A 27933-nucleotide genomic window follows, 5' to 3' on the forward strand; every position below is an offset into this window, starting at 1 on the left:
TCGAGCATCCTCAAAAATCCTGAAATATCAAGGTGGGGCTTATTTTCGAGGTAGGGCTTATTTTCAGGGAAACAGGGTGTTAAAACCCTGAATCTTGGAATATGGGTTGTCAACTATAGGCTGTCACATTTCCTCTGCAGGGTGCATGGAGGACTGTGCGGAGCTGGCACTGTTTGAAATGCGGTAGAGCAGATGCTCAGAGGCTGCAAGGTGTACAGGTCAGTTCTCAAACCCACCAGCACTCTCTGATTTCACAAGCTCCGAAAGGCAATCGCTGCCTTTTCTCTCTTGCACAAAACCAAAGAAAACAAACCCACACCCACCAAAATAAAATGGAAGTCAAGAAGAACACAAATGAAACTGAGCTGAAACACATTTACAGGACATGACAAAACAAATGAGACAGATTGAGCTGGTAAGTAAATAAGTAATAGCAGAACACGATTATTTCTGATGGAGCCTCTTGTTTGGATGAAATACCTCCCTTATTAGACATAGTTAGAGGACAAAAGCATCAAGCAAGCATGAACTGATTGGAATGCTGCGTGCTACCAGCACACGGTTAGTTATTGGCTCCAGTAGCCTGGCTTGCAAAGCCTCATCAACACAAGGATTGTTTTAGCAATCCATTTAGCTGCAGAGGTGGATTTACCTAGAAAGTGCACAGGCTGCTGCCTTCCCTTCCAACGCTATCGCCTCCTCACCTGTCTCGGGCTTCATATCTGCAAGTCAGGGAAGTTGCTTTGCTACACGGCTCCATCCTCACCGCGAGACTATTGAGCCTTGAGCAAAACTAGAACTGATGGAGACTTCAGTGTAAGTGAAACCCTGATAAAAAAGGGCAGCGTGGGATACAGAAATGTTGTCCCAAACCAGGTGTAGTACAGACAAGATCACACACTGAACAGAGTCCAGACTGATACTGAACCTCATTCTCATTTTTTGCTATGTCAGTAGGTTCTGGTTATACTACTCGCTTTCACCACTGCTGCTTCTCTGACCTCTGTTCTTTAATGCAGGTGATTAAGTGAATCTGCCTCACAACTTCCCTGGGAGCCTCTGAAACCGCGTGTTGACGTCTACAGAGGAAATTTGCTATTTCAGATGGGAGAATATCTCCAAAAGAACTGATTTGGCACACAGCATTTTTCTAAGCTTGCTTCTTCAGAACAGCCACAGACATAATGGGTGTTAGGCACGCAGGAAGGTCAATCGCAAGAGCCTTTCAATGTAGTTCTCTGGCTTGCCAATCCTCAAATCCTTCTTTAGATCTCTAATATGGTAAGTCAGCTAGATAAAGAATTCAGACTGTAGGGCTAAAGCAATTAACCTCAAACCACCAACATCCTCTCCCTCTTAAAATTCAATTAAGTTCTGATTAAATCCTATATGAAGCACTCAATCTGATCCCAACACAGGTGCTTCAGAGTATTTCCTTAGACATAAGGAGGAGAGGCTTTTCATATCAACCAGCACCTGGCCGGTTTAGTGACTGCCACCAGTATCAGAGAAACGCAGCTTCAGTAGACCAAGCTGAAGATTGTAAAGATGCAAAACAGCAGGAAAAATAAGAGCAACATGTCCCTAAGGAGACGCTTTTACAACCGAGCAGTAACAGAGATGGCATGACCGAGGATGGTACAGAAGCTTCCTGGGGAGCAGCGTAATTACAGACTGGAACTTAGTAAGATAAATGTCACAAAAGAGCCTGAACAGAAATGGATCACCCCCTCGCAACTGCCGTTCCAGAAATCATATATATGAACTCTGTCTTAAAGGTTATCCTGTTTCCTGGCACTTATCCCCTCTGGAGGGCTGCTCATTGCTCAGATTATTAGAAAAATCATTTGAATTTGCAGAAGGGCTTTATTCCCAGCAGGGTTCATCCCTCTTGTGTTTCTGTCAGCACTGTTCCATGGCTTTGGTAGTTCTCCCTCTCTCATGTTTACCACATGTATTTAGAGTAAGTAATCATATCACTTCCTAAGCTAAGCAAGCCAAGTTCTTTTCGTTTTCCTTCTCCTGTGATAACCTTGCCATTCGCATGATAATCTTAGTAATCCGTCCTGAAATCTGACCTCGTTAGAATTCATTTCAACATGTAGTCTAGAAAGTGTCTGAGAACAGCCTAGAAAACAAAAGTGAGCAATGACCTCTTCTAAACTCAGCACAACACACACACCAAAAATGGGTCTTTTCCTTGCGTTACATAAACCGCCTCGGTATTGCAGATGCTGGTCTGCTCTGGAAAAAACCATCATGGATTTCCTTAGTGACCACTCTCTACAAAGCAACACAGCAATGCATGGGGTGGGTGTAGTTAAACAGGGTATTTGCAGATCCCTTACGCAACTTGCCCCTTTTTTCGTTTTTTAAGGAATCATTATCTGTGCAACATCCGAGATTTGATCAGTAGCAATAGCAGCAAACAGCACAGACTAATGAGCACATGAGACCATTCCCCCTGTCGGCACAGGAAAGCCTTGCATTCATTCCAAAGAAATGAAGATTACAACATGCCATCCTGCCGTCTCTAAGATCTCATTTCTGTGCTATAATTCCTTTTTACGTCAAACCTTTAAAAAAAAGGCTTAAGATCTAAAGTCCCTTTGGCACACCAGAGCAGGGGCAGCGCCAAACACAGCATCGTAGGCTTTCCTCAAATCTTTTCTAAAGGTTGTAAGCAATTACTACAGAATTATCATAGCCTGGCATTGCTTGTTCATGTACGGTTTCCATTCAAAACACAGCGTGCCGTGATTTCTCTGCCTGTCACAAGCTGACATCCTGGCACTGATTATTTATATCCTGAAAGAGCAGCACGTTGAAAACGTTTGTGTGCAGAAGATACCTCACCTGCTTTGGGTGCGGTGGCAATGAATCAGACATTAAATTGTACTTAAGCAGCAGTAGGTGGAGCAGAAAATATTAACAATGGATGGAGAAAAAAACAGAAGCCATTTGCTGGCCATGAAATTGAAATTTCATTTGCCATAGCAAACCCACTTTGATTTTAACCCACATATTCAAGTCCAAGGCACCCAGGACCAGACTGAAGGGCAAACTTTAGAAGAGAATGCTCACAGTTAATAACTTTAAAGCAGTGAGAGTAACGCAAGAATTGTGTTTTGCCTGATGATTCATGCAAATTCAGAAGAACCTTACAGTTGATTTGGAAATCCTCTGGTACAAGATACAGGCCACGTTATGATCCCCGTAAATCACAGGCTGGAACAACAGAGCACACAAACCAGCTTTGCCCATTGCCGTAGCTCCTGGTCTCTGCTATGCAGGCTCCTGCCTTCGCCCTCTCCCTGCACCGGGCTCGACCCCCTCAGCTCAGCCCAGTGCCCTGCACTGATTTCTGGAGCTGTTGCACTTGCCTTGTGTCTGCTGGGAAGTCCCCGTGCTTGACTCCTTGTTCCATCTAGGGGGTTGATTTCCCAAAGCCAGGGACTCAGACAACTGCTTCCTCGCTAACAGGCGGAGAAGCAAAGAACAACATAAGCAAAGTGACAGAAAACACGGGGAAAAAGAGTGGGAGGAAAGGAGTGCAGGGTGGCTTATTAAAGGGAGAAAACCAGCTGTGAACTGTGCGTACTCTTGCATCTGAAATACCTGCTGATTTCCCACAGAAACCTGCAGAAATAGTTTCTATGCTTCGGGAGTGTTGTTTTTGTTAAATATTGATTTACACTATCAAGCCCTGGGAACACTTATCCTAGAAAGGCACTATGAACAACTGGTGAGTTAGGGAAATTTTACCAGTGTCACAGGAAACATATCAGATTGAATACTTTTTATTCGCACTTTTTTCTTTTATTATGACTGTTTCACTCAAATGCCTGAACAAATAATAGAGGATTTTCTTTTTCATGATTCAACATTCTCAGCTTTTAGGTAAATTGAGACAATTCTATGCCAGCAAGCTTTTTCAAGAAGACCTTAGTAGAAGGGAGATTTCAACAAGAGACAGAAAATGAGGCAAGGAAATGGGCAAGTTTCTCATGTCACTCAGGTAATCAAGACAAGAAACAGCTCTTTATGTTCCTAGGCAGTTCAGCTTTAAAGGATAATGAAAGAGGTAGAGTGCAAGAGAGCTAAGGGAGCAGAGAGCCCCAGTTTAAACAAGAATCAGAGGTGATGCAAAGTCCCTTGGAGTAGTTTCCCACTTGCGTGTTCAGACCGAAGCTCCAGTACTGTCGCTGCTCCAGGAGATCCTCTCCCTTCCACAGCTCCCTTGCAGAGAGAATCTGCTGCCTGCTGGTTTGCCAGCTCTAAACCATCAGGATCTGCTCGTAATCCGAGAGAACCTGTGCAATGTACTTGTCCGTCCTGTTTATCTTTTCAATCAATAACGGAGAAATTCTGGCTTCTAACAAACATTTCAAATTGCTTAGTTCCTAATTTCTGACGAATAGAAATGAAATTGCTCTACCGACCTGTGTCAGCAGCAACAGCAAACTCCTTTCCGAGGTGATGGGATAGAAGGATTTGTTTGTTTATGCATTTTACCTGGAACGAATTGCATCAAAGAGCAGAGGAAAAGCCGCAAATTAGCAAGCAGGAGGCTGATGGCAGACAAAAGGATTTTGGAAAACATATTCCGCTCGGAAGAAGGCATCGGATCGGAGATGGTCAGGCAGGGTACCGGTGCCAGGATGGCAGTGTGCAGCCAGCACTGGTGAATCGGGTGGAGAGAGCTGCCTGACATCATCATTTCAGAATAAAAGCCAGGAATGTCTGTCCAAGCAGGGCAGGAGGAGCCAGCCCGCCCGCCCTCCGCTCCGCTGCCAGGCCAGGCCGGGCCAGGCGGCCACCGGGCACAGGGACACCCACCTGCGGCCCCAGCAGCGCCACAGCCCTTACCGACCCTCACCTGGGCCAGGTGAGCTGCCGAGCTGCCAGGGCACTTAAAGCATACATTGCCACTGCGGGAAAACGTGCTCCATCACTATCTGCTGCTCGTAGCTGGAGGAATTGGAAGAAAGGGGAGCAGAGGAGATGCATCCGTATATTGAGACAGCCAGGCTCCAAGGTAATTCTTTTAAAAATTCTTGTCACCTGGTCTTATCTTTTTCACCTGTCAAAACCACCTTTTTGCTTTGTTTCGAAAGCTGAGTAACCATTCTACACCTCAGTGAATCCCAGGGCTCCAGGAGTTACGGCTGCCACACCAGGTCAGACAACCGACAGGGAAGCAGCCGCGACAAGCCGTGCTCTGCTGTTCCAGACCGAGGGGGCCACAGAGGGACCGTTTCCCTCAGGATGCCGAAAGGCAGCCCCTGGCACCCTGCAGGTGCGCTGCAATGGCCATGCTTGTTTCATGGTATTGAGCAGCTCTCAAAAGCTGCCCCAGCCCTTGAGAGAGAGCAAGGCAGCACACACTGTACCCACGTCTGTGCTAAAATGCAGTTTCATTTCAGGGGAACGGTCTCAATTGGCCTTTTCTTGGGGAAGAATACTTGCCGAATACCTAAGCTGTCTGTGCATTATCTGTTATTCTTTGATTTTAGCTTTTAGATAGTAGAAGAGCAAAGAGAGAAACTGCATATTAGCTTTTCATCCCTTACACTTTCCAGACTGTGGAGGTGCTCACAGCAGGCTCAGAAATGTGAGAGACTCACTGTCAAAAACTCTTGGAACTTTGAATAAGATGTTCCCACAGTTTTGGGTTTTTTTTAATCTATTTATATTCTGTTACTCATCCGTTGTCTGAGAGGTTCTTGTTAAATTACTAAGTCACTGCAGCTTAAACAACAGGGAGAAGTTAAAAGAAAACATAGTTACCAGCTGAGCTCTGCTGATCAGATTTGGCAGCTTTAAAGCCAATTAATTTTCTGTTCAAGCCTCCTTCAGTAAAACTGGGAAGCGGATAGTGGTGGGACAGGTGCCAACCAGACTTCATGTGCAGCTCCCTCCTGAGAGACGGAATCAACGAGCTTTTAGTTTCACATCAGAAGAACAGAGTGAAAAAACTGGGCTTGTTTCTCCCAATAAATACTGAAATAAGTGAGAGAGGCTATCAGTACAGAAACTCTATGAGCAGGGTAGACAAATTAGAAACAAATAGGAAAACAGTAAAATTAGGACCTAAACCATTAGAAAATAAGAGTGGAACACCAAAGGGCAGCCAAGAGAAAAACGCTCTATACTTTTAGCCAGCAAAGTAATTCAGGAAGGGTCTCTTTTAAACAGGAAGAGGTTTATGTGTGAAAGCAACCTTTAAGTGGGAATTTACAGTGCTGAAGGATTTTTTAACTTCAAAAGAGAAGACACTGTTTTGTTTTCAATGGATGCTTTAAACTTTCTGAACTTACCATTTTAAGCTGGAATTTTCTAAAGCTACATATTTTATTCCCTTTACTTGATCGGTATTTATTTACCTATATATCATCACATAGATTTGTGAAGCAAAAGCAGAAGCTTTGTTGCCTTTAGCAAATTTAAAACACCCATTAGAAAAATCTTGCAACACTTCGAATGAAGGCAGGACAATGGAGGAGTTTGCCTGGGTTGATGAGATGGGTTGGGGAGCAGTTGGGCAATCTGGACACCCATAAATCCACGGGTCCGGATGGGATGCAGCCGCGGGTGCTGAGGGAGCTGGCTGAGGTCATTGCTGGACCGCTCTCCATCATCTTCGGGATGGAAACGGGAGAGGTGCCTGAGGGCTGGAGGAAAGCAAATGTCACTCCAGTCTTCAAAAAGGGCAAGGAGGAGGACCCGGGTGACTACAGACCAGTCAGCCTCACCGACATCCCTGGGAAACTGCTGGAACGAAGCCAGAGAGTCGTGGTCAATGGGGCAGAGTCCAGCTGAGGCCTGTATCCAGTGCAGAGCCTCAGGGGTCAGTACTGGGGCTGGTATTATTCAATATATTCATCAATGATTTGGACGAGGGAATAGAGTGACTGTCAGCAAGTTTGCTGGTGACACCAAGCTGGGAGGAGTGGTGACACTGGAAGCTGTGCTGCCATCAGAGACCTGGACAGGCTGAGAGCTGGGCAGGGAAAATGTAATGAAACATAACGATGTCCCATTGAATTGTAAAATCCCCTTATTACTACCGCAGAGATCCCACTCTAAATGACAGCACATAATGACAACCAACCGGAGAAGAAATCGCTGCAGAAAAACAAGAGTCATCATTTAGAGAGGTATGTCTTGAATCCAACTACCCTGGAATGCCAGCCTGAGCAGTTCTTCATTCTTCTAACAAGTGTGGTTTTACTGATTTTTATTGCATTTTATCAGGTTTTTAAATGGAGCAAACTGCTGCAGCAGCAACACAATGTGTCTGTGTCTTGTGGATCCCCTGAAGGAAGCAACTTATATTATGTGATCCAATACTTAATAATAACAGGCAGATATTTTACAGTAATGAAAACTGTTTAATTTTTCTTTAAAGGCTTACATTAATAACTATGGGTAAATTTCCAAATTCTGGCACTTCATAGATGATGATTTAAAACTCTGCTTTTTGTCCTTATTCTAGATGATCACAAACTTTACAAAGACTTTGCACAATAGTCTAGAAAATTCAACTCCCCAAACATTCTCTTTTTCTCCCACTTTCTTCTGTTGAAACAGCGTTACCCAAACAGATTACAAACCAAGATGCAATTATTAGGGAAAAAGTAAGGGACTGGTAAAATATGACATACACTGGTGGTGACATTTTTGAAGGTCTGTAGGTGCTAAAGATGCAGATAGGCACCTTATGGGATTTTCCAAAATTCCTAAGCATCTAAGGCGCTTACACGCTTAGGCCTTTTGAAAATCCTACTAAGTACATATCTGCATCTTTAGGTAGCTAAATACCTTGAAAAATCTCACCCTGGATGTCCGGTTTCTCTCATCATTTGTTTTAAATAGTATCAGTTTGACAGGCAGCACATTTGCTTGTGACTTTTATCTAATAAAAGGAGGAGAGGAGGATTAAGGCTGAAAGGATTTAAAGAGAAAATTAATACACAGTACTGCGGTAAAGATATACTTATATCTTTTGAGACAAAACAGAAAGAAGATTGCAAGTACATTCTATGGAGATTTTAGTACCAAAATATTTCCTAAGTAGGAATAAAAAATAAAATAGTTGATAAGAAAAAAATCAGAGGTCCCTCTCCACTTACACTGCAAAATTCATGTTTCACAGAAATGTTTCTATACTATGTTCTAGAGTGAAAGATTAGTTATGACAAGAAAAGAAAATAAATCCTTAGCAGTGCCATTAGAAATACCGTGGCTGCTACCGGATTAAGTCATATTGACCTTCCATAGTCTCAAAGCTAAGCAATGCAAAATTCATCCGACTTCCTTCTTCAAATGCTTCCAGTATTTTCTAGGGCAGGAAGCAGAGGGACAGCTTCAGCAATGGTGACAAAAGATGCTTTAGTGTGTATAAATTTAAATTAAGTCACTACTTAAGTTGTTGAAAGTTTCCTGAACTGCTAGAAATATTTACATAGGACACTCCTGAAACATTCATCACAGCACTCAGCATGGTTTCTGTTTCAGTCCACAACATATGCTCCAAGATTTGCTCTGTCTTTCTGCCATCTGACAGGCTCCATTTAGCTCTGCAGAGTATTTGTGATCACAGCGAACCTCTGTTTCAGACTCTCCCTTTTCTGTTTTAAGTGGTTTTCTATGGTCCTTGCTTCTTCTAAGATTCCATCGAGTTCTTCAACATAAGAAGCATCCATCGCTGCTCTCTCACTTAATTGAAAAAAATCTAGTGAAAATCATTACTAAAGACATTAAATTTCTTACTACTTAGAACTACTTTTCTGCTTTAATTAAAAATGTGTTGTCAGCACTCACTTTTTGACCAGGTTAGTTCTCTGGTACAACAGAAAACAGCCTTTTTATTTTAAGATCTATGTTCAATAGTTTTCAGCACTAATTTCTCTAAACTGCAGCCACAGGAATCCATCTTATCTAGGTAAATTAGAAAAGTGCTGTACGAGCAGGACAGTTAACTTGCCTTAGAATGCTGGCATATTTTGATAACAAGTTCTTAATTTCTTTATTCATTTCTGCTAAAAGACAAAAAGTAATTTTACTTAAACATTTCAACAAATGTTCATCTCAATATCCCATTAAGTAATTACACAGTTACTTTCAGTGTATTTAATACATCACCGTTCAAAACCTTGTCCAGTGGTTCAGGTTTGTGAAGGGACTGCGAGCCCTCGGAAAAAGCCAAGTCTGTGCTTTCAAGGGAGGACAACTGAGGATTTTCTGAAGCTTCATTCTAATAACAGAGCACAAAAAATTACAGGTTCTAGGACTTTAATACTGATAGAGTTTAACTAAAAAAAGAAGTGTCTTACAAATATCTCGAGAGACTGTTTTCAGAGAAAGTACAAGTGGTGTTGGGTTCGCAGCATCAGCAGCACCCATTGTGAACAGGCACGGCGCCTCAGTGCTGGGGGGTGGGTGGGTAGTGCCAGTTTGAGAAGTTTGGCTCATGTCAGCAGTTTGTGTACTTCCCAAGGCCGCTCTGGAGAAGCCCTAGAGAACCGTGTTGCAGTGCCAGCCCAGCTCTGCTGGACTCGAAACACTGTGAGGAATTTTACAGTCTCCTCACACAAGAAAGTCAAAGACGTTTCCCCTGAGCTACACAACCTGCCATGGAGCTCTCTGCTCCGGCTCCTTCAGAGGAACCCGCAGCAATGCCAGAGGACACGGGGGTGCAGGGGGTTGTGTGGCTCCCCCGGGGCCAGAAGAAGGGTCCAGGTTCTCCCTCCTTTTCTCATACAGCACTGCTCACCTCCATCTCTTTTTTACGCTTACATCTGCTTTCATCAGATTTTTGAGCGTTGCTTGTCATCGTTGCCTCATAAGAAGTACAGTATTGTACCTCTGTACGCCCCTCTGTCCCCTCACTGAGGCGGAGCCGCCACGGCCGGCCCGGCCCCGGCCCGGCGGCTCCCAGAGGTGCCTCGGCCGATCCTGCCTCGTCCGAAAGGGACCAGCCCCGTGTCCCCACCCTCAGCACACGGGCAGCGCCCCCGCCCCGCGCTGCCCGGGCCGCTCTCCTCACACGGCGCCGGCCCAGGCCGCCTCGAAGCCCCCGCGGCCGTTGGCGGCCGTTAACGGCCGGTGCGCGCGGGCGGCCTTGCCCGGGCCGCTCCCCCGCAGAGCTGGGGCAGCCGGGCCCGCCTCTGGCAGGCTGGCTCGGGAAAACGGCCGCAGGCTCACCGCCGGAACCTCTCCTGCTTCAGCCATGCCAGGCAGGAGCGGTCCAACCAGGTTACACAGCTGACTGAAAGCGGGGTGAAACTGACTCGCTATGTAAAGTGTTGCGCTGTCCACAATGACGGTCATATTTCGTCCTCTAAGCATCTGCGACAGTTCTAGTCACAGTTTGAATCACTGGTAACGCTGTGGGGTGAGTGAAACGCCAGAAGAAGCTACATGGGTCTGATTCAGAAAACAAGCCGTGAATTACATCTGAGAGGCTACTGCCACTAAAATGAAGCTGAAGAAAATCATTGGGAGGTTGAAACTTAAAAGGCTGGAGCTGTTTCTTTGGAAAAGACAAGAGGCAGTTTGATCGTACTTCACAGGAAGAAACTACTTGTTACAAAATGGCTATCGGGAAAATATACAGAAAAGGGTACCCAGAAGCCAGTTAACTACACACTGAACACCCCGTGAACGCCAAAGGCAGCACTTACACTTCGAGAAGCTTCACACTTGGAGCCTGCAGCAGCCAGGTGTGAGTCACAGTCACCGCTGGTTTATCTGTTTGCAATTAACAGATATGTGGGAAACAATTTACAGCTGGTAAATTAGGAGCTACCAATCGGGCTTCGACTACTGGCCGGTTTCTGGTTGTCTGTTTGCCTGAAAGGACCCCGAATTCCTGCCCTGAAGCTATAATTGGAAGATTTCCCACCAGACAGCAGTGATATATTTCTTGTTATTGTCAGTCCTGAACTGGCTTCCCCCAAGGCAGCCGCAAAGTTTGTGGGCAATTTTTGAGTGTGTGGAGAAGGGGAAATCTACATGCCGACGGCTAACACCTGTTTCAAAACTGCTACTTGAGACTTTATTGACCAAGCAAACGGGCTACAAGGCGTCCTCTGACGACATCTGTGTGAGATCAAGAGATTCGTACAAAGCTTCCTTTGTAACCTCAGATCATGATTTGCCTTCCCCACCGACGAGGGGAAGTGCCGCAGAATAAATGCAGACGTAGACAGATATCTTGGGAAAGAGCCCTGATTTCCTCTGCACTTTTTCAGTCGGCTTTTTTTGTCCTATAGCGAGCCAAGCCGCCAGAAAATCCCCCTCGCTCGCTCGCTCGACCAGCCGCCCCGTCCCGCAGCAGCCAGCTCGCCCTCCGCCCGCTCGCAGGAAGGCATGCGGGCGGCACCGCACTGAGCCTGGCCCGGGCAAGCCCGAGCGCCCAGCCACACGGGACTCCGCAGCCGCACGGCTTTCGGCTCCGCCGCCCAAGGTACGCGGGGATGCGTGCGCCGGGGAGCGGGTCGGGATCGCGTCCCGCGGGGCCGAACGCGTGGGCTCCGGCCGCGGGAGCGGGCGGCGGCGATCCCCGCCGCGCCTGCGCTCGCCCTTCCGTCCCGCATCGTTCCGCTGCAGCCCACCGAGGAGCGAGGTAGGACCGCGGCGCCCTCCGCCCCGGCCGGGCAGAGCGCCTGCCCGCCGGTGGGTGCCGGTGGAGGGCGGGCGTCCCGGGGCCGCACCGGGGCGGGCGCTGCGCAGCGGCCCGAGCGCCGGCGGCTCCGCGCCCGCGGGGTCCCGCGCTGCGCTGGGCTCGGCTCCAGCGCGGGGCAGCTCGCCGGGTGCGGCGCTGCTGCGCAGCGCTGGTTCTCCGCGGGTGAGTCGTTGCGCGCTGCCTTGAACACTCAGCTACAAATGCCTTTTAGCTTCTACCGTTCCTTTTAACTGTGCTTGGTAAAAGATCTAACCACCTGTGACTGCACATCAGGGGAAGAACTGTCGTAGTTTTATGTGTTTTACACATTAAATCAAGGGCCATCTTTTCCTTCCATCCTTCAGCGATCATTCCTGCCTATGCCTTCTCTCTCTGCTTTAGAATTAGAGTGGTCCTTGACTTCTTGGTTTACTTGACTGCAGATGAGACATGCACTATGTAGTCTTGTGGTATCTCATTTCAAAGACTTGGGGTATGCACGTTTGGAAATAAAAATGCATTCCTCTGCTGCGAACCTGGGTGTCTCTTGTGCGCAAACCAGCCAGAACTATAGACCATATAACAAATACGATGAGAACAAATCACTCTCAAATACTTCCCTCAAAGTGTGGGGGTTTTTTCCTCCCTGAAATGACTGTTGTCATTTCCAAGGGAAAAATATCTTCTTCTTTCTCTGTGACTCTGAGGGGGAATAGCTGTGAAATCGAGCTCAGAATTCAACCGGAATTAAAGTTAAAACACCATAAGCAAGTAACAGAACTTGAAGACTGCTTTGTGACATTCTAAATAATGATAAAAAGAAACAGAGGAGACCAATCGCTTAAAAAGGCAGTTTTCAACAGGTAGTCAAACATGCCATCCCTGTTATAGTATTGTGTGCTACAACAGAACTAGCCCAAGACACTGTTCCTAACTCCGAACCCTCTCCATGTGTTTTTGGCAGAGTGAAGATGAGCGATGAAGACATTCTGGTGCGTGCAGTACAATTTGGAGAAAATTTCTGCCTCTATTTTGAAGGTAAGTCTTAACTCACTGCTGAAGGACACACTGTTATCTTTCTGCGGGGAAGATCAAAAGCTGAGACACCATTAAATCCTTTCCTGGGGCTGGCATCCCTGGTGTTCTGGGATCCCGTTCCCCCATGTTATTTGAGCAACCCTCAAAGCAGTTACAATCCCACCCCCCTGAGAAGAATGACAGTTTTTAGATCGTGGAGCCAGGCTGTTCACTGCAAAACCAATCTGAGCTTGAGACAGCTGTGTTAACAGGTCACTACTGTATCATCTATGAACACCTTAAGCATTTAATAACTTGTTGTTGTTTGAATACAATTCCTTTATCAATCTGATTTCACCTCATTTTCCCATAAGCTTCAGTTTCAAGCATTGTTAGACAAACATCTGAGTCAGCAAAATATTTGTTGCTTCATCTAATACATTCCTGTAAAGGAAACTCCCAAGTGTTGTAATACTGTGCGGTGGGCTTGAAGTAAGTGGACAACTTCCAATCTTATAGGAAAATGTTAGTCAGAAAACAGTCTCTTCTTTAGAGGCAACGTTTAATGATTGTTTCTTGTTCTTTTGCTCACATAAAGGTGTTGATGAAAACAGAAATTTACAGGCTATTTACTCCTTGGTTATAGCTTTAAACTGACCTGAGCTGTTCACCCTTCAGTAACCCGAAATCATTTTGCATGCCTCTTGGTTTGGTGGTAACTCCAGTTCTCAAATGACTGGTGGTTTCACCATTCTGTTGAGTTTGTTATGCTCACAAATAAAATACACTCTGTGGTTAGAATAGTTCAGCTTGGTGAATGAGTGATAGCGGGGTACAACTGAAACATGCAGATGGCTGGCTGCCTTCCCATCGTGTAGAACAGAACTGGCTAGAAAGCGCTTTCTTTTGTGGGTACAGAGCTTAATGTTGTTTTTCCTTTTCTTCTCTTTTTTTCATTGCTCACTTGGAACCAAGATGATGATGGTAAGGTCACAATTTATTAACTTCATTAGCAATTTTACCTGAACTAACCTGCTCACTCTCACTAGCCCACAAATGCTTTCTGTGCCTTAGAGAACAAGGTTTCAAACTGATCATGGCTACTGTAAAAATAAAAAAGAGACTTGCAGCTCACCTTCTCCTTCTGAAGTTGATGTTGCTTTATTTCCTCCTAAAGTACAGTTTGGTGGCTTCCCTAACGTAAGGACCTTTTCATGCAATTCTAACTGTTGGGCAGAAGAGAACTGTTGCTTCTGAACGCTCATTAACACACAGCAGCTTCTCGTGCCGGTTTATACAGACTGCTGCAGTCTGGGAAAACCTCCTGGCACCTGGGCTGGAAAGAACTACATGGCCTCACTTTTATTTGAGATTTCCATGCTAAGAACCTCTTTCACCTGGCATCCTTATCGAGGAGATTAAGCCCATAGGGATCTGTTAAGATCTGAGATTACAGCTAAAATATTTGACCTTCTTTGCTTACTATTTCTATAGGGCTGGAATGTGACGCCTTTTGTAAGGAAAAGGTTCTCCACCGAGTCCTTCGGAATGTGAGGAGCCAGCTGCTCGTGGTGCGACCAGATTTAGACATGGCGGCTTTTGAGGATGTGACAGATCAGGAGATGAAATCTGGTACGCCGTTTTCAAATATACGCTATGACCATTGCCCTGTCTGTTCACTCGAGGTGTGCTTTTGTTCTTTGTAATCACTGACTCTCAATGAGAGTAAAAACTTCATTTATAAGCATAAAGCTAAGCTAAGAGAGCTGAAATCTTGTATCTTGGGGGGGCCTCAGCAATTCATTCAGAACTATATTTACGGAACATATTTATTTACAGTTATAATGCGGCTTAGAGATTGCTATTTAGAAATCCAATGCTCATTTTATGGGAAGAGAGCAGTTGCCAGTGGACCAGTAAGACATAATACACTGAGCTGTTGCAGCGCTCTCCTCAGCACCTGTTAATAACAAACCATTTCTGTGCAGGCAGTGGAATGCACTTCAACGTTCACTACTACAAAACGACCACACCTGCAGCAGGGATGCCTGTTGCGTTCAGCATCCAGGTACAAGATAAAAGCTATTACATGTGTTGTGAGAAAGAACATGGAAAAACCATTGTTCGATTTAGGGTAAGTATCTGCTTTCCACACCTTATGTATGTATAAGTATAGGCAAAATTAAGAATTCAAACGCGTAAGAAACAAAACTGCTGCTGCCTTATGCTGGGACTAACCCACCCCTTTTCTCTTCCTCAGGAAGGAGAAGTTCCCACAGAAATTCCTGATGAAAGTAATGTGATTTTTTTCAAAAAGACGTTTACATCTTTTAGCTCCAGAACATTTAAGTTTGAATACTCGCTGGAACAAGGAATGTTCTTGGCCTTTGAGGATGAAGGCTACTTGAGAAAATTAATTCTAAAGAAACTGGCAAGAGAAGATGAAGTGGATGAAACCATGGAAATAAGTTTACAGGTTAACTCAGAATGAAAGTTACAACCTATGACGTACTTCAACAGTTTTAAATATGTTTGGGATTTTTCTCAAATAAATCTTACTCTTCATTCACCTGAGATGAGCCTGTTTTGTGGTTTTAGCTACATGAGTCAGTACGAAAATGAGCATCACCCTCTTCTGCTTCCTCCTAACAGCACGACACAAGTACCATTAGAATAAGGACAATACATATTCATAAAAATATTGTTTGTTTTATAACATCTAATAACTCTATGAATTAGTATTTGAATTTGATTTTAGGTGGAAAAAAACCCCACCCTATCTGCAGAGAAAACATTTCAAATAAGCCAAAAGCAGTAAAAAATGTTCAGAAGTGCACATACAGTTTCTGTAAATTCTTTATTGTATGGATTAAGAAAAAAGTATTCCCTTTATACATCAGCTCTCAGAGGCCCGAGTTACAGGGTGTGCCCTACATCCAGTTCAGTTGTGTTGTCAGCAGTTTTCTGCAAGTCAAATTTGTTTTACAAAACAGGAAACCAAGCAATGGTTATTTTAGAAAACATCAGTAAAGCTGCCATTCCACGGTGCCTTCAGCTGGGTAACTCTGTCATTGATAATTACTCATTAATTCCTCCAATTTACAGTGCAGCTTAAATCAACTTTCACCTGGACATTACCCACTCTAAGTCTACTTTTTCTAACATTTTTACTGCTGTTGCACTAAATCAAAAAACGATGGATATTTATTACTAAAATGCGAGCTCTGCACTTGCTGCAGTATGTACTCACTACAGACCCATGGTTATTAATTTCTTTTGCATCAAACACGTTCATAAAAATGTTATGAAGCAGAGGCAGCGGTGAACAATCGTGTTTGTCAGGGACTCGGTTGCATCTCAGAGACTCCACAGCATGGCAACGGCCCTGCAGATACCCACGTCGTGATAGTTAAAGTAGCAGAGGCCAGCAAAGGTAAGAGCCGACAGTACATACAGACCCGTATTGGCCACTTTAATGGGTGTATCTCCATGGACGTAGTCAGTTATAACCTGTCCGAGACCCCTACAGAAAGAGACAGAAAAGAGCTGAAATGAGGAAAGAGCATTTCCCCACTTACAACCACACAGTTCATGCGAGCGCTCTAACAAGATGACTCAAACGCATCATTCGTTCTCACCTGCTACTATCAACCTTTCCTAAAGAATACCCAGTTCCCCACTCAAAAAGATGCACCTACTGAAAAGAAACCAACCAACAGTTCACATATTCTATTACAAATATACATTTTTGGCTCAGAGTTTTCTTAACAGTACTAAAGAAACAAAGTGTTGAGCACAGCTCTTTCAAACAACAGAATCCGCAGATTCTGCCCCCAAGAAACAGTGGGCAGCTTATCTGGCTTCCCTTTCCAGGAAGAATTTTTTCCTAATATCCAATCTAAACCTCCCCTGGCGCAACTTGAGGCCGTTTCCTCTCGTCCTATCACTTGCTACTTGGGAGAAGAGACCCTACAACCTCCTTCCAGGCAGCTGTGAAGAGCGAGGAGGTCTCAGCCTCCCTGTATTTAATACAGCCCCATTGTGCTTACCAGTGGCCATGGAGAGTGAGGGCTGCCGCCAGCGAATAGTCCATGGCTGGTCCAGGGAACAGGTAGGCGGCTGGAAGGAGACCCAGCAAGAGGACACTGACCGCTCGCTCACCCGTCCAGTGCAAGGACGCAGCCTTGGAACTGCCTGCAAGGAGAAGTATTTTTCAGGGCAAAGTTCCTGCCTGAAGTGCTGTAACCTTAAAACCAGACACCTCACCCTGATCAGCACCTCACAATTACATGTTTTCTCCAACCCAATTACTAAACTTTCATCCAAGCAAAACCTAGATGCCTTTGAAATACTGCTATGGATCTACTTTACAAAGCCTTTTCGTCTAGTGAATTTCTTCAATATTATGTACTATTTACTACTCCCACCTTTTGAGAAATGGCTTTGAGATCCAGATAACCACAACTGCAAGCTCCAGTGGATGGCACATCAAGGTAACCGTGCACAGCTCTGCCCAGAACCAGGACTGCCATTTTAACTGTAAACAGCAGGTGAAACTTCTGGCACCATCAAGTCCTACATGGCCTAGAAGCAGCCTAAAAGCCAAAGGATTTCAGTCCTCCATTGACACTCTGCTGGGCACAATCTGAACCACATGACAGATGTCCCTAGGAACAGTTAACCAGTTAGGGAGCCCAGGAACCAACTCTTACCTTTTAGAAGCATGCAAATACTATTAGGGAAGGAAAAAAAAGCCAAACCCAAACATCTAGGAAGTTCTGGAGTGAACCCACACCCTAGCACCATAAACAATACTTTGAACCAGAATGTCAGCATCAGCCCAGTCTAAAAATGTCAAGAAATCACTCTGTACAATTACTTTGATAACAGAATAACCCGCCAAAGTGCCTACCTAACTCACAGATATTATCCATCCAGCTAAACCAAACGCAAATGTTCTTCTTCATTTTTGCAAGGAGAAGGAAATGTAGAAAAGTGACAAGACGAGAAATGCAAAGGACCTGAAGTAAAACATGAAAGAGAGCCAAGCTGTGGACTAATAAACTGTCCCTGTAGAGCTCCATGGCCAAGAATACTTCCCAGCACACGCATGAAGTCTGTTGTCAATATGACATCCAGAACAGAAAAGAAGGAAACAGCTTAGCTGTCTTTACACCAATTTCTTTTACAAGTGTTTCATCATCCTTTCCACTTCTAAGTTGCATTGTAATGGCCTCAAAACATCCTCAACTTCCAGTCAAAACATTTCTCATATTTAATGATGCAACTGGCATGGTTATCTGTCATCACCTCTGTGTGGTCTTACCGCGTGGAGAACAGAGAAAACAACCCAAGAAATCCTGTCTGTCCACGGGCCAGACTTCGCAGATGAACCTCCCTGGATCAGCAGCTCGGCTGCTCAGGAAGCCACAACTGCAGCGTTTTCACATTGTTACAGCTACTGATATATAAGAAAAGTTACACCTTCTTCCTGATTTCTTTAAAAATCTTTCAACCTTCTTTTCCACTCCAAAAACCCACCATCTTTGTTAATAAGCAGAGACTTCATTTTTAGCATTCAGTTCTTAGCTCCTGTTTCGAGACTCGCAGCACTCACAAGCGTGAAAGTGACACGGCCGCTGTGGGTTTGAAACTCAAGCAGTGCCAAGTCAAACCCGCTTTGTTAAACCAGACCTGAGCGGAGCGCAAATCAACAGCCGCGCCACCCGCCGACAGCCGTCCGGTCACAGGGGATGGCGGCTCGTTCTGCTCCTACCTGTCGCTTGCCTCATGTGGGAAAAACTACTGCGACTATCATCGATGTTTTCTGCTTGGCTGCTCCTACCTGGCTCAAGAAATCGACAACCCTGACCAGACATGGGCGTAACAGGCACATGAAGAAGAAACGCAGCGTTTGGCGGCACTTGGAGCAACGGTTCCGAGGACGGGGGAGTAACGGCTCAGCACCGGCTCAGCACCGGCTCGGCACCGGCTCAGCACCGGCTCGGCACCGGCTCAGCACCGGCTCGGCACCGGCTCACAGACCCGGTGCGGCCCCGGGGTAGACGAAGCCCCCCCCGCACACACACACATACATACATACATACATACATACATACACACACGCACACGCACGCAGCCCCGCAGCCGGGGGCGCTGCCCCGGGACGTACCGTGGCGCTGCTGGGGGGGACTGTGGCTCTGCCGCGCCGGAGCGCTCCGATCGGCAACGGCCGCCAGGACCGCGGGGCGGGGGCGAAGGGTCCTCCCGAGGAGAGCTGCGGAGAGAACGGGGACGAGGGGTCAGAGCAGGCGGGCCAGGGCGCCGCGGCAGCCGCGCCGGCGGGCACTCACCCATCTGCGCCCCGCGGGGCCGCGCCAGCCCCGCCCGCAGCAGCACCAGCGCCGCCATCGTCCGCACCGGCCCAAGGGCACCGCGCACCGGAGCTGGAAGCCGCTGCCGCCGCAGACCTTCCGCTTCCGGGCCGGGGGCGGCGGCGGCGCGGGGTCCCGGCTCGCTGCGGCGGGAGCGGGGCGCTGAGGAGACCCCGCGGCCGCGCCCGGAGCCGGCGGGCGGGACACCGAGCGCGACACCGAGCGCGACACCGAGCCGAGCGGCGCCTGCGACCGCCGACCCAGCAGCGGCTGCGCAAAAGCCGCTCAGGGCAGCGAGAGCTGAGAAGATGCTTGGTCGCATCTTCAAAATGCACAATGGCCACAGCAGACCCTCGCCCGCACGCTTGCTAATGAAAAATGTTTGTACCGGGAAAGCTATACAAAAGAAACACCTTCTCGAACGCCTCCCGTGATGTACCTAAAGCAGCTGCATTGTTACTGCATGACCGGCCAGCAGAGAAGCGGCTGCGGTAAGAGGGCGAGCGCTGACAGCCAGCCCAGGCTGCAGCGCCGCTTTCCCAGCGTGTTCTGCGTTAGCCAGCAGACACGGGCATGCAGACAATGGCTTTTCTCCTGCAGTAAAAAGAGGAACGGTAACCAGGACTTGGAATGATGCCCGAGGGGCACTGACACTGTTTTGTGCTTGGATGTAGACTAAAGCTGGAGCTGCGCTTGGTCACTGACACACACCATCCACATTTCCCCCATGGCTCCTTTCCACGCCAGCCTCCCTTACTTCATGCTCCTCTGAGCCCTCCACAGCCACCTGCTCTGATCAGGGAGAACACACGGACCACCGAGACCTCTCAGGACTGTGCTCTGTCCCTGGGCTTTACTCCAAAACAATGACAAAAGCATCTAACATGTCTGGATTTATTTATTTTGTTAAAGGACTTGGCTGTTCAGCTGCAGGGAGAACGGCACAATACCAGTTTCTCCAGTAATACATTGGGCAGACCAGAGACAGAACACAACACCCACCAAGGCTTCTGGCAGCACCATCGGTCTCAGGAAAGGCAGACACACCAGCCAGCCCGTGCCAGGACTTGGAGAGAGATCTAAACAAGCCAATGCACTGGTATCTTTTCTTCATCATTATGGAAGGACTCACTGCACCTTCAGCTGGACTGAGAGTGTTCCCTCCTGATCCCCTCTGCGTCCAGCTGACCGTGTGCTGCCACCACACAGCTCTGCTCTGATGGAGGATGGGAAGACAAAACCACCACAGGGGGAAATCCAGTGACATTTCCTCTGTTGTGATTTTTATCTCTCCCCTCTCCTATTGCAAGTCTTGGTCATTGATTTGGTAACCCAATAAAGCAATCTGGTAAAATGTAATTAAAAAAAAAATAACAGTACAAACATGCCTGTTTTCCCCGTGCAGCAGCCTGTTACATTTTTGTGTACCTGGGCACAGAAAAAGAATCTGAAGTTGGCCTGTCAGACAGGTAACTGCTCCCCTGGTTTTTTGAATGTCAAGTGAATGAAAACCAAGGGGGAAACCAAGGAAAACCTACTGCAGGCTGCCAAGGCTCAGTTTCCCCCCGTGGGCTGGCAGGATGTATATAAACCACAGTGTTGTAATAAGTTGTACCATAGGGCAGTGCTGAAAGGTAAATACCCGCCTCTGTCCTCTACCTTATGGTTTGAGCTGCAGCCTAGACTCATCAGTCCTCATCTGAGCTATCCTCTGATTTTTCATCAGCGGCCACTTTCCAGTTCTTCCTCTTGTTCTTCTTCTCTGGTACTTCACTGTGCCTCTCTGACACAGAATTGTGACGTTTCTTTCTCTTTTTGGGGGGCCGTTTATCTTTTTTCTCCTCAGATTCACTGTCCTCAGAGCTGCTGGTGGTTGAGCTGCTTGCATGAGAAAAGTCTGTTTCCTGCCCAGAAGAGGTGGGTTCCCTGGGAGGCACTTTCTTGGTCTTTTTCTTGCGCTTGTGTTTCCCTTTCCAGGTACTCGAAGTCTCCTCTTCTGAGCGCTCAGTCTCCTGGGAAGAATCTGATGATGTTCTCCCCTGCTCCTTTTTCTTTTTCTTTCGCTTTTTGTGCGATCGCTTCTTTTGTTTCTTCTTGTGCGACTTCTTTGTCTTTTTCCGTTTGTGTGACTCCCGGGCAGTTTGCTTTCCCAGGTGAGATTTCTTCTTCCCATTCATAGCATTTTGTTGATCTCCTTCTTGCTGGTCACTATGAAAAGAACAGAGGATGACCAAAAGGAAGCGGACAAGCAGGGACACAGCACTTGAGCCTTCTCTGTGTCAAAGTTTTAAGCAAGCATATCAATTCTAACCCTGGCTAGAGCAGGAAAGCAGATGCCTGACAGATATGGTGGCTGCAGTTTTGTTTCTTATTAACAGCTTGGTCCACACCTTACTAATACCCCTGTTTAAGGTATTTGAGCCAGAACCAAGGACTATGCGTATTGAAAGCCACTGAGTGATGAAAACTCATTTATTACAGGTTACTTCAAATCTGTAAGCCTGACAAATACTGTGCTTGGTTCTGTTACACGTGCTTTAAAAAGAATTAATTCTGTCAATTAATGTCTAATTACTATAAAAGATACAATCCCTTCCTAAGGCTCAGACAAGGGGTAACTGCATTAATGGACTAGATTTTTTTTCAGTGGGTCTCTGTAACTTAACAGTGCTGCTTTACATTCGAGGCTATCTATATATTAAAACGCAGTTTGAAAAATTCCCTGCATAACCTGACAGAAGATTCTGGCTACATTAGCAAGCCTGCTTGCCTTACCTATCCGTATCGAATTCTTCAGGGTACAACTCTTTATAGCCACTGTGACCCCATCTGGAAGAAAGCAGAACCATCTCTTAGAAACAAACAAGGCATTTAAGGAAAAATATCATTCTGAAAAGACACAGCCACAGAATAAACATGAGTTTAGACAGCAAAGCAGGCATATCAGAACCTTCCCAACAAAGAAGGAAGGAAATGTGACTGATTTGGTCAGTACTATTTAAATACACCTTATGTTCTCAGTCTCTTTTCGATTTCTAATTAGGGAAAATTACACCTCAAATTTCTTCACAATAAGTCCAGAGAGCACTAACTTGCATTTCTTGAGATTTTTAAGTTCCTTGGGCAAAATGATAAATACAAACCTTAGTTTCTAAGCTTAGGGCTGAGCTGTGGCTGCTACCGTGACTTGGGAACTCAATAGGTGAACTCAAATGGGTATACTGTAACACTGCAATAGTTCGTCCACGTTACTTATTCATTCTCAAAATGAGATCAAGCATTATGTTATAGGAGTACATACTGAAAAGTCAAATGTACTAGCTTTTTTGTACAGGGCTCCAGAAAGGTGTTTTAATTACAGTTATGATCACAGGACATTAATTCTTCCACAGACCTGTCTGGCATGTTGGCTTCACATTCATACAGCTTTTTATTCCAGGATCGGGCCCTAAGGAGATCATCGTCGACTGAATCGAGAAATTGGGAGTTCCTTGTTTTCCAGTCAGCCCTGTAGCCGTCCTCATCAAAGCCATCGCTGCGCATCCGACTGCTGCAGAAAGAGAACAGGTGTCCTTCAGCCGCCAGCTCTGATGGAGAAACGTTCTGAGCAAGGGGTTAGGCCAGCGAGAGCAGCAAAAATCCAGCAAGTCTTGGATGTCCATCTACGCAAGAAGACCAGCTATCATTTTAACAGACAGTCAGCATTATCAGCTCTCACTAAACCAGTTCGGTAGCTAACGCTGGCTTTCAAAACTCACTACAGCCCTCTGTGCACAGCAAAATTCTTCACAGAGACGCTCATAATGCAAAATGAGAGGAAGGGGTTATCTTGCCTATCACAACAAATGCAGTTCTCTTCCTCTAGCATACTCTGCAGGAGCAGACTAATAATACGCAGTGAGACACAGGCGGGTAAAACCAGCCAAGGGGAAACTGAAGTAGTAGCACTGACATACTAGAATTGCAATTTGGTCAGGTACTGGGACTAAGACCCCAAATCCGCAGAAAGCACCAACAATTTTGAGTGATCTCACATGCCTGTGGCTTTAGTTTTGCTTATCGCTGGCCATACCGCACTTCCTGCGCCAAGCAGCAGCTGTGCACTCAGCGTAGGGCTGAAATGTGTTCTCCCCTGAGACAATAAAGCCACTTCCTGCAACATTCACGCTTCTGAAAAGTCGTCACAGTAGTAAGCCCACCTCCTCCCCTTCAAAACCCCAACCTGCCCACCAAACCCAGCTTGTTTTCCTGTAGCTGGTAAGGATCCTCGGGCACATCAGAACGATCTAACAGATACCACACAAGCAGCGGTCCATACTGGTGTGTTACAACACCACAGCATCCCCCACCACAACAGTTTTGTTTACTGCTAACCTAAACAGCCATACATTAGACTTGCCTCACTACCCCCATTGCTTCAGAGAGCCCGGCCTACTTAGTGTCGTGTTTTGAAGACTATACATCCAGATGAAGAGATAAAAGGTCAGACCTAAGCATACGTCTGACCTCTTCCCGGGGACTCATTGAGGAGAAAATAGTTGTATCTGCAGTCTATGTAGTCTTCATATATTGTAAACACATAGTCATTACAGAATGCTCCTAAAGCGTTTGCTAAACACAAAAGGGTCCAGCAACTAAGTCAAGACAATGATCTCCTCCATACAACTCAAACCCACCTGGAGGTGTCCGACAGCATTCTGCTTTGCCTTCTCCAGTAAGTCTCTTCTGTCTGCTTCTCCCACTCCCTTATTTTCCACATTTCTGTCTCCTCCTGAATCTGAAAGTCACAGAAACAAGTGTAACATTAGGGAAACTTTACAGGCATGTAGCACGTAACATCAGCTCCTAGCTCAAAACTAACAGAATTCACAGCAAGATTTCCTACCATAATGAAACAGATTATTATTACTGACTATAACCAAAAGGAAAATCTCTTGATGGAAATAACCTAATAAAGCACATAAGGATAACAACATCAGGCATGGTGGGTTTGCCTGATTTTTCTGTATCGGCTGTTCTGGCTGCCCTGTCCTGTCATTCATTATCATCCCAAACACACGTACTGTTGGAGAATTCAGTACATAAATATCACCTGGAAGGACCAAGCCAAAAGGAGAGGTTACGCTATAGGCTGAGAAAACACAGCATGCAAATACAGAGTAGTCTAGCACAGATTTGTGTTGATGCACACCCACTGTAAATGAGTGATTTGATAAATGTGTGAAATAAATGAGTTAGACCTGCCACATTATGTCCAAAATTAATTAGTTTGCCAAGGTTAACAGAGTTTCTTAATCTTGCACTAAAATATTGCCTGTGCATGTTAACACAAAGCTCAAATTCTTTGATGCGATTAGAAGTACACACACAGTACAACGGCAGCAAAAACGACACAAAACCCCTGCAAACAACAACGGCAGGTTTGCCACTTTGAAAAAGGCAAAGCGTGATTTTCACCAAAGTCCTGAGCGAACAGGTTTTTCATTGGAAAAACCTTACAGGTAAATACACGCACACGTTGCCTCGGCGGGATGAGAATTCAAGCAAAACGGCGTTAAAGTGAAAGTGAGACTAACGACGTTTGCGCGGCTGATTTCCACGAGCGCCGGTTCCCCCGAGCGCCGTTCCCCCGGGCAGCGCACCCGCTCTCCCCACCGCCCGCTCGGAACCGCAGCCCCGGGCCCCGCACACGCCGCACGGCACCACGGCGGCGGTGCCCGGGGCGTCTCCGCTGGGACCCGCGGACACAAGGAGGCTGCAGGAGCGGCACGGCCAGGGCCAGGGCCAGGGCCAGGGCCAGGGCCAGGGCCAGGGCCAGGCACAAGAGCCGCGACAGAGCAGGAGGACGCGGGCCCGCCCAGGCCAGCAGCCCCGCCGGCCCCGGCCGTACCTTGTTGTGCGCGCCCGTGTGCCGGATGACGTTCCGCAGCAGCACCTTCCCCACGGGCACCCGGGACATCCTCTCGCCCTACGCGGCCCCGAGAAAGCCGGCCCCACCGGCACCCCCGGGCCCGCCGCACCGGGTCGGGCGGGGGCCGCTCCCCGGGCCACCCCCGCAGCCACGGGCAGGAAGGGACGGGAGCGGCCGGGCGGAAGTGGTCCCCGCGAAGCGCCTCCCCCTGGCAGCACCCGCCGGGGCGCTGAGCCGCTGCGACCCCCGAGCCGCGGCGACCACGGGGCGGAACAGCGCGGCGGCAGCGCCGGGGACCCGCGGCAGCGCCGGGGACAGGCGGCAGCGCCGCCGCGGGGCCGGGCTGGGACGGCGATGGCGGGGCCGGAACGCGCGGAAGCAGGAGGGGGACGGGAAAGGCGGCCGGACCCGCAGAGCACGGCCCTTCCGGTGGCGGTCGCTACGCGACGGCTCAGCCATGGCGGCCGCGGGGCTGGCCGCGCAGCTCTGGGCGCTGCTGGATGAGATGGCGGAGAACGACCCCCGGGCCTACCGCCGGCTCCTGCTGCAGCAGCGCGCCGAGGCCGAGCGGTTCCACTCCCCGCCGGAGCCGCACCTGTGCGTGCGGGCCCGTCCCGCGGTGGGTGCGCGGCGGCTGGGGCTCGGCCCCCGGCCCGGGCGCTGGGAGCGGGGCCGGCGCTGGGGGGGCTGAGCTGCCGCTCGGTGTCTTGCAGGGCGCTGCCAGGGGGCCGCTGTTCATCAACATCTGCAGCTGGAAAAGGGTCCCGGCGCCCAAGGCCCCCACGGACCCCACCCCTGTCAGCGCGGGGCCGCTGGAAGAAGCGTCTGGGGAAGGAGGTATGTCCGAGAGAGCTGCCCCTCGCTTTCGTCCTGCGCTGCTGCACGGCGTGGCAATCTCACACGGGTTCTGGCTCTAACAGAGGGTGCTGCTGCGCTGCGGCCAGCTCTGAGCTTGGGGTGGTGGCGGCAAGGCAGGGATGGGACAGGCACGTCAACAGGGACTCTGAGAGACCTTCCTTTTTGTAAAAAAAATTAAGAAACAAAAGAATTGCACACATCTAAACCCTGAAAAGGACATAGGCACTCGGAATCTCTTTGATCGCATATACTCACGTTGACTGGGATTGTTTTCCCATGCCTGTCCTTGAACACAGACTGCAGGATCAGCACATGGAGAGGTGTCATCTCTAGACGTGGGTGACAGAATTTGCTCTCTGCCCAGAAGCCACAAATACATTTAATTTGCTTTTAAATCAAGTCATTATAAAGAACATGGCACCACAGCAATAATTCTGACACATAACTCATTTTTATAGACCTTTACAGCATTATAGACATTGCATATAACCCAGATGTTCTTCAGAGAGGAGAAGAAAACCCAGAAGAAAGGGAGCACCTGATCCGTTTGACACTTAAATTCGTTGAGGAACGATACAACCTTATTCTTTCTGATCGGTACACCACTGAGCCATTCAAATTGAAAGGAAGCCTGGAAACGATGCGGCAGCGTCTGAGAGGAAGGCAGATGCCAACTCTAAATCTCAGTCAGAACACAAAGAAGGGTATGTAGACATCTGCTGTCACTTTTCTTTGAGGACCTATCACATTGTCTAACAAATTTACTCTCTCTAATCCCGATTCTTGCCATAAGCACAAAGCAAACACTTCTAAGAATTTGGAATAAGGCAGTAGTAATCATTATGGACATTAGCTGCATTAATTTGTGGTGGTTTACCATTGAGAAACTGTAGTGACAATGGAGCAGCAAATGTCCTTATTCCTATATCCACTAGACTTGGGAACTCTGCTAGGGTTTGCTCCTTCGAGGTGCTCAGTTTCTCTTGCTCTAACCTGAGCCAAGGGGGTTGCTGGTATAGCTCGTCATCTGAAAACAACAACTTTTAACCTATTGGCAATAAAACCAAATCATGGGTGAAGGATGAACTGTCCGTAACATCCTTCAGCTGACAAACTGCTCATTGCAATTACAGTTAAAACTTCTGTGATACCTTTGTCAGGTGGCATAATGTTACAGTTCTTAGTAACTGACACGTGTGAAAAACGTCTTTTTCTTCAAAGAACTGACACTCGATCAGCTGCTACAGACTCTGGAAGCGGAGGACTGCCGCAGTGCTCCTGCGCTGCTCGGGGAAGAGAGCGGAACACAGCCCAAAGCGCATCTGATAGAGGAAATCACCAGTACGGAAATGCCAGAGGAGCTAAGTACCCCCATCTACAACATTATCACCATCAAGGATGCAAACAGTAAACCATTCAAAATTGAACTAAAAGTTGAATTGCCTAAGGTTAGCTCTGTTTCCGAGTGTGATCTGAGAATTTCAAAGGTAAGAAGGCAGAAAGAATAACCTCGTGTTTTCTGTCTAGTATCCGATTCCTAGAAATGCTCACTGCTAATTCATTGTCAAATAGTTAATCACGTATTTTCATTTTCTTGGTTTAGGATGACGTGATCATTGAAGTCCCCGAAAAATACAAATTACAACTAGACCTGCCAGAATTTGTGGATGAAGAAACAGCTACAGCAGTATTTAACACAGGAAAACGGGTGTTGTTTATCACACTACCAGTTGCCAAGCCAGATCCTTAAGAACTGCATTCTGTCCAGTTTGTGTTCACGTAGGACAGAACAAAACCAAAGTCCAGAATAACAACCCTGACTTTTAGATGATGACGGGTTTTTTTCATTGACGTTCTTATTTTCAGGGGTGAATACCTCAATTGCCTTTAGAAGACACATGTACAAAAGCAAGTCTGGAGGAACACTAGCACCCCCCACCTTAGGAAAAATATAAGTAAAGATTGTAAATATTCAAGGAGTACTTGAACAGGTGTAACAGCTGTAGTAAAGAAATAGAAATGCATACATGCTTTACTACACCATTCGTTTTGCCTGAAGGTACAGCAGTAACAGTTGTGAGGTCTCATGTCTAAATAAATTG

At 47.1% G+C, this 27933-nt stretch overlaps 5 protein-coding genes across 8 annotated transcripts; 2 read left to right on the forward strand and 3 right to left on the reverse strand.

Moving 5' to 3' along the window:
* Positions 1-8576: 8576 nt before the first annotated feature.
* Positions 8577-9838, reverse strand: TEX12 (testis expressed 12; the record flags this gene model as incomplete). Its single annotated transcript, XM_082070522.1, has 4 exons — positions 8577-8717; positions 8986-9041; positions 9148-9259; positions 9779-9838. The coding sequence occupies 4 exons, from the start codon at positions 9836-9838 to the stop codon at positions 8577-8579; spliced, it is 369 nt and encodes a 122-aa protein (XP_081926648.1).
* Positions 9839-11233: 1395 nt separating this feature from the next.
* Positions 11234-15259, forward strand: IL18 (interleukin 18). Of its 3 annotated transcripts, none has more exons than XM_082070334.1 (5): positions 11234-11473; positions 12636-12709; positions 14183-14320; positions 14677-14822; positions 14949-15259. In XM_082070334.1, exons 2-5 carry the CDS (start codon positions 12643-12645, stop codon positions 15177-15179), a joined length of 582 nt encoding a protein of 193 aa, XP_081926460.1. In that variant the 5' UTR covers positions 11234-11473; positions 12636-12642; the 3' UTR covers positions 15180-15259. The 3 variants fall into 3 exon arrangements, with proteins under 3 accessions (XP_081926460.1, XP_081926462.1, XP_081926461.1); XM_082070336.1 differs by lacking the exon at positions 11234-11473 and adding an exon at positions 11513-11632; XM_082070335.1 differs by lacking the exon at positions 11234-11473 and adding an exon at positions 11708-11854.
* A 267-nt stretch (positions 15260-15526) lies between these two features.
* On the reverse strand, positions 15527-19183 carry SDHD (succinate dehydrogenase complex subunit D). The gene is made up of 4 exons (XM_082070333.1): positions 19042-19183; positions 18861-18965; positions 16738-16882; positions 15527-16211 (listed from the first exon to the last, which is right to left on the reverse strand). The coding sequence occupies exons 1-4, from the start codon at positions 19097-19099 to the stop codon at positions 16046-16048; spliced, it is 474 nt and encodes a 157-aa protein (XP_081926459.1). The 5' UTR covers positions 19100-19183; the 3' UTR covers positions 15527-16045.
* Positions 19184-19942: 759 nt separating this feature from the next.
* Positions 19943-25093, reverse strand: NKAPD1 (NKAP domain containing 1). Of its 2 annotated transcripts, XM_082070331.1 has the most exons (5): positions 24953-25093; positions 23739-23839; positions 22457-22612; positions 21838-21891; positions 19943-21270 (listed from the first exon to the last, which is right to left on the reverse strand). In XM_082070331.1, the coding sequence occupies exons 1-5, from the start codon at positions 25019-25021 to the stop codon at positions 20751-20753; spliced, it is 900 nt and encodes a 299-aa protein (XP_081926457.1). In that variant the 5' UTR covers positions 25022-25093; the 3' UTR covers positions 19943-20750. The 2 variants fall into 2 exon arrangements, with proteins under 2 accessions (XP_081926457.1, XP_081926458.1); XM_082070332.1 differs by lacking the exon at positions 24953-25093 and having other exon boundaries at positions 22457-22724.
* On the forward strand, positions 24978-27781 carry PIH1D2 (PIH1 domain containing 2; the record flags this gene model as incomplete). Its single annotated transcript, XM_082070330.1, has 5 exons — positions 24978-25592; positions 25687-25810; positions 26290-26535; positions 27053-27318; positions 27435-27781. 5 exons carry the CDS (start codon positions 24978-24980, stop codon positions 27579-27581), a joined length of 1398 nt encoding a protein of 465 aa, XP_081926456.1. The 3' UTR covers positions 27582-27781.
* Between the last annotated feature and the right edge of the window lie 152 nt (positions 27782-27933).

This window comes from Streptopelia decaocto, assembly GCF_964273445.1.
Source record: "Streptopelia decaocto genome assembly, chromosome: 21".
Lineage (NCBI taxonomy): Eukaryota > Metazoa > Chordata > Aves > Columbiformes > Columbidae > Streptopelia > Streptopelia decaocto.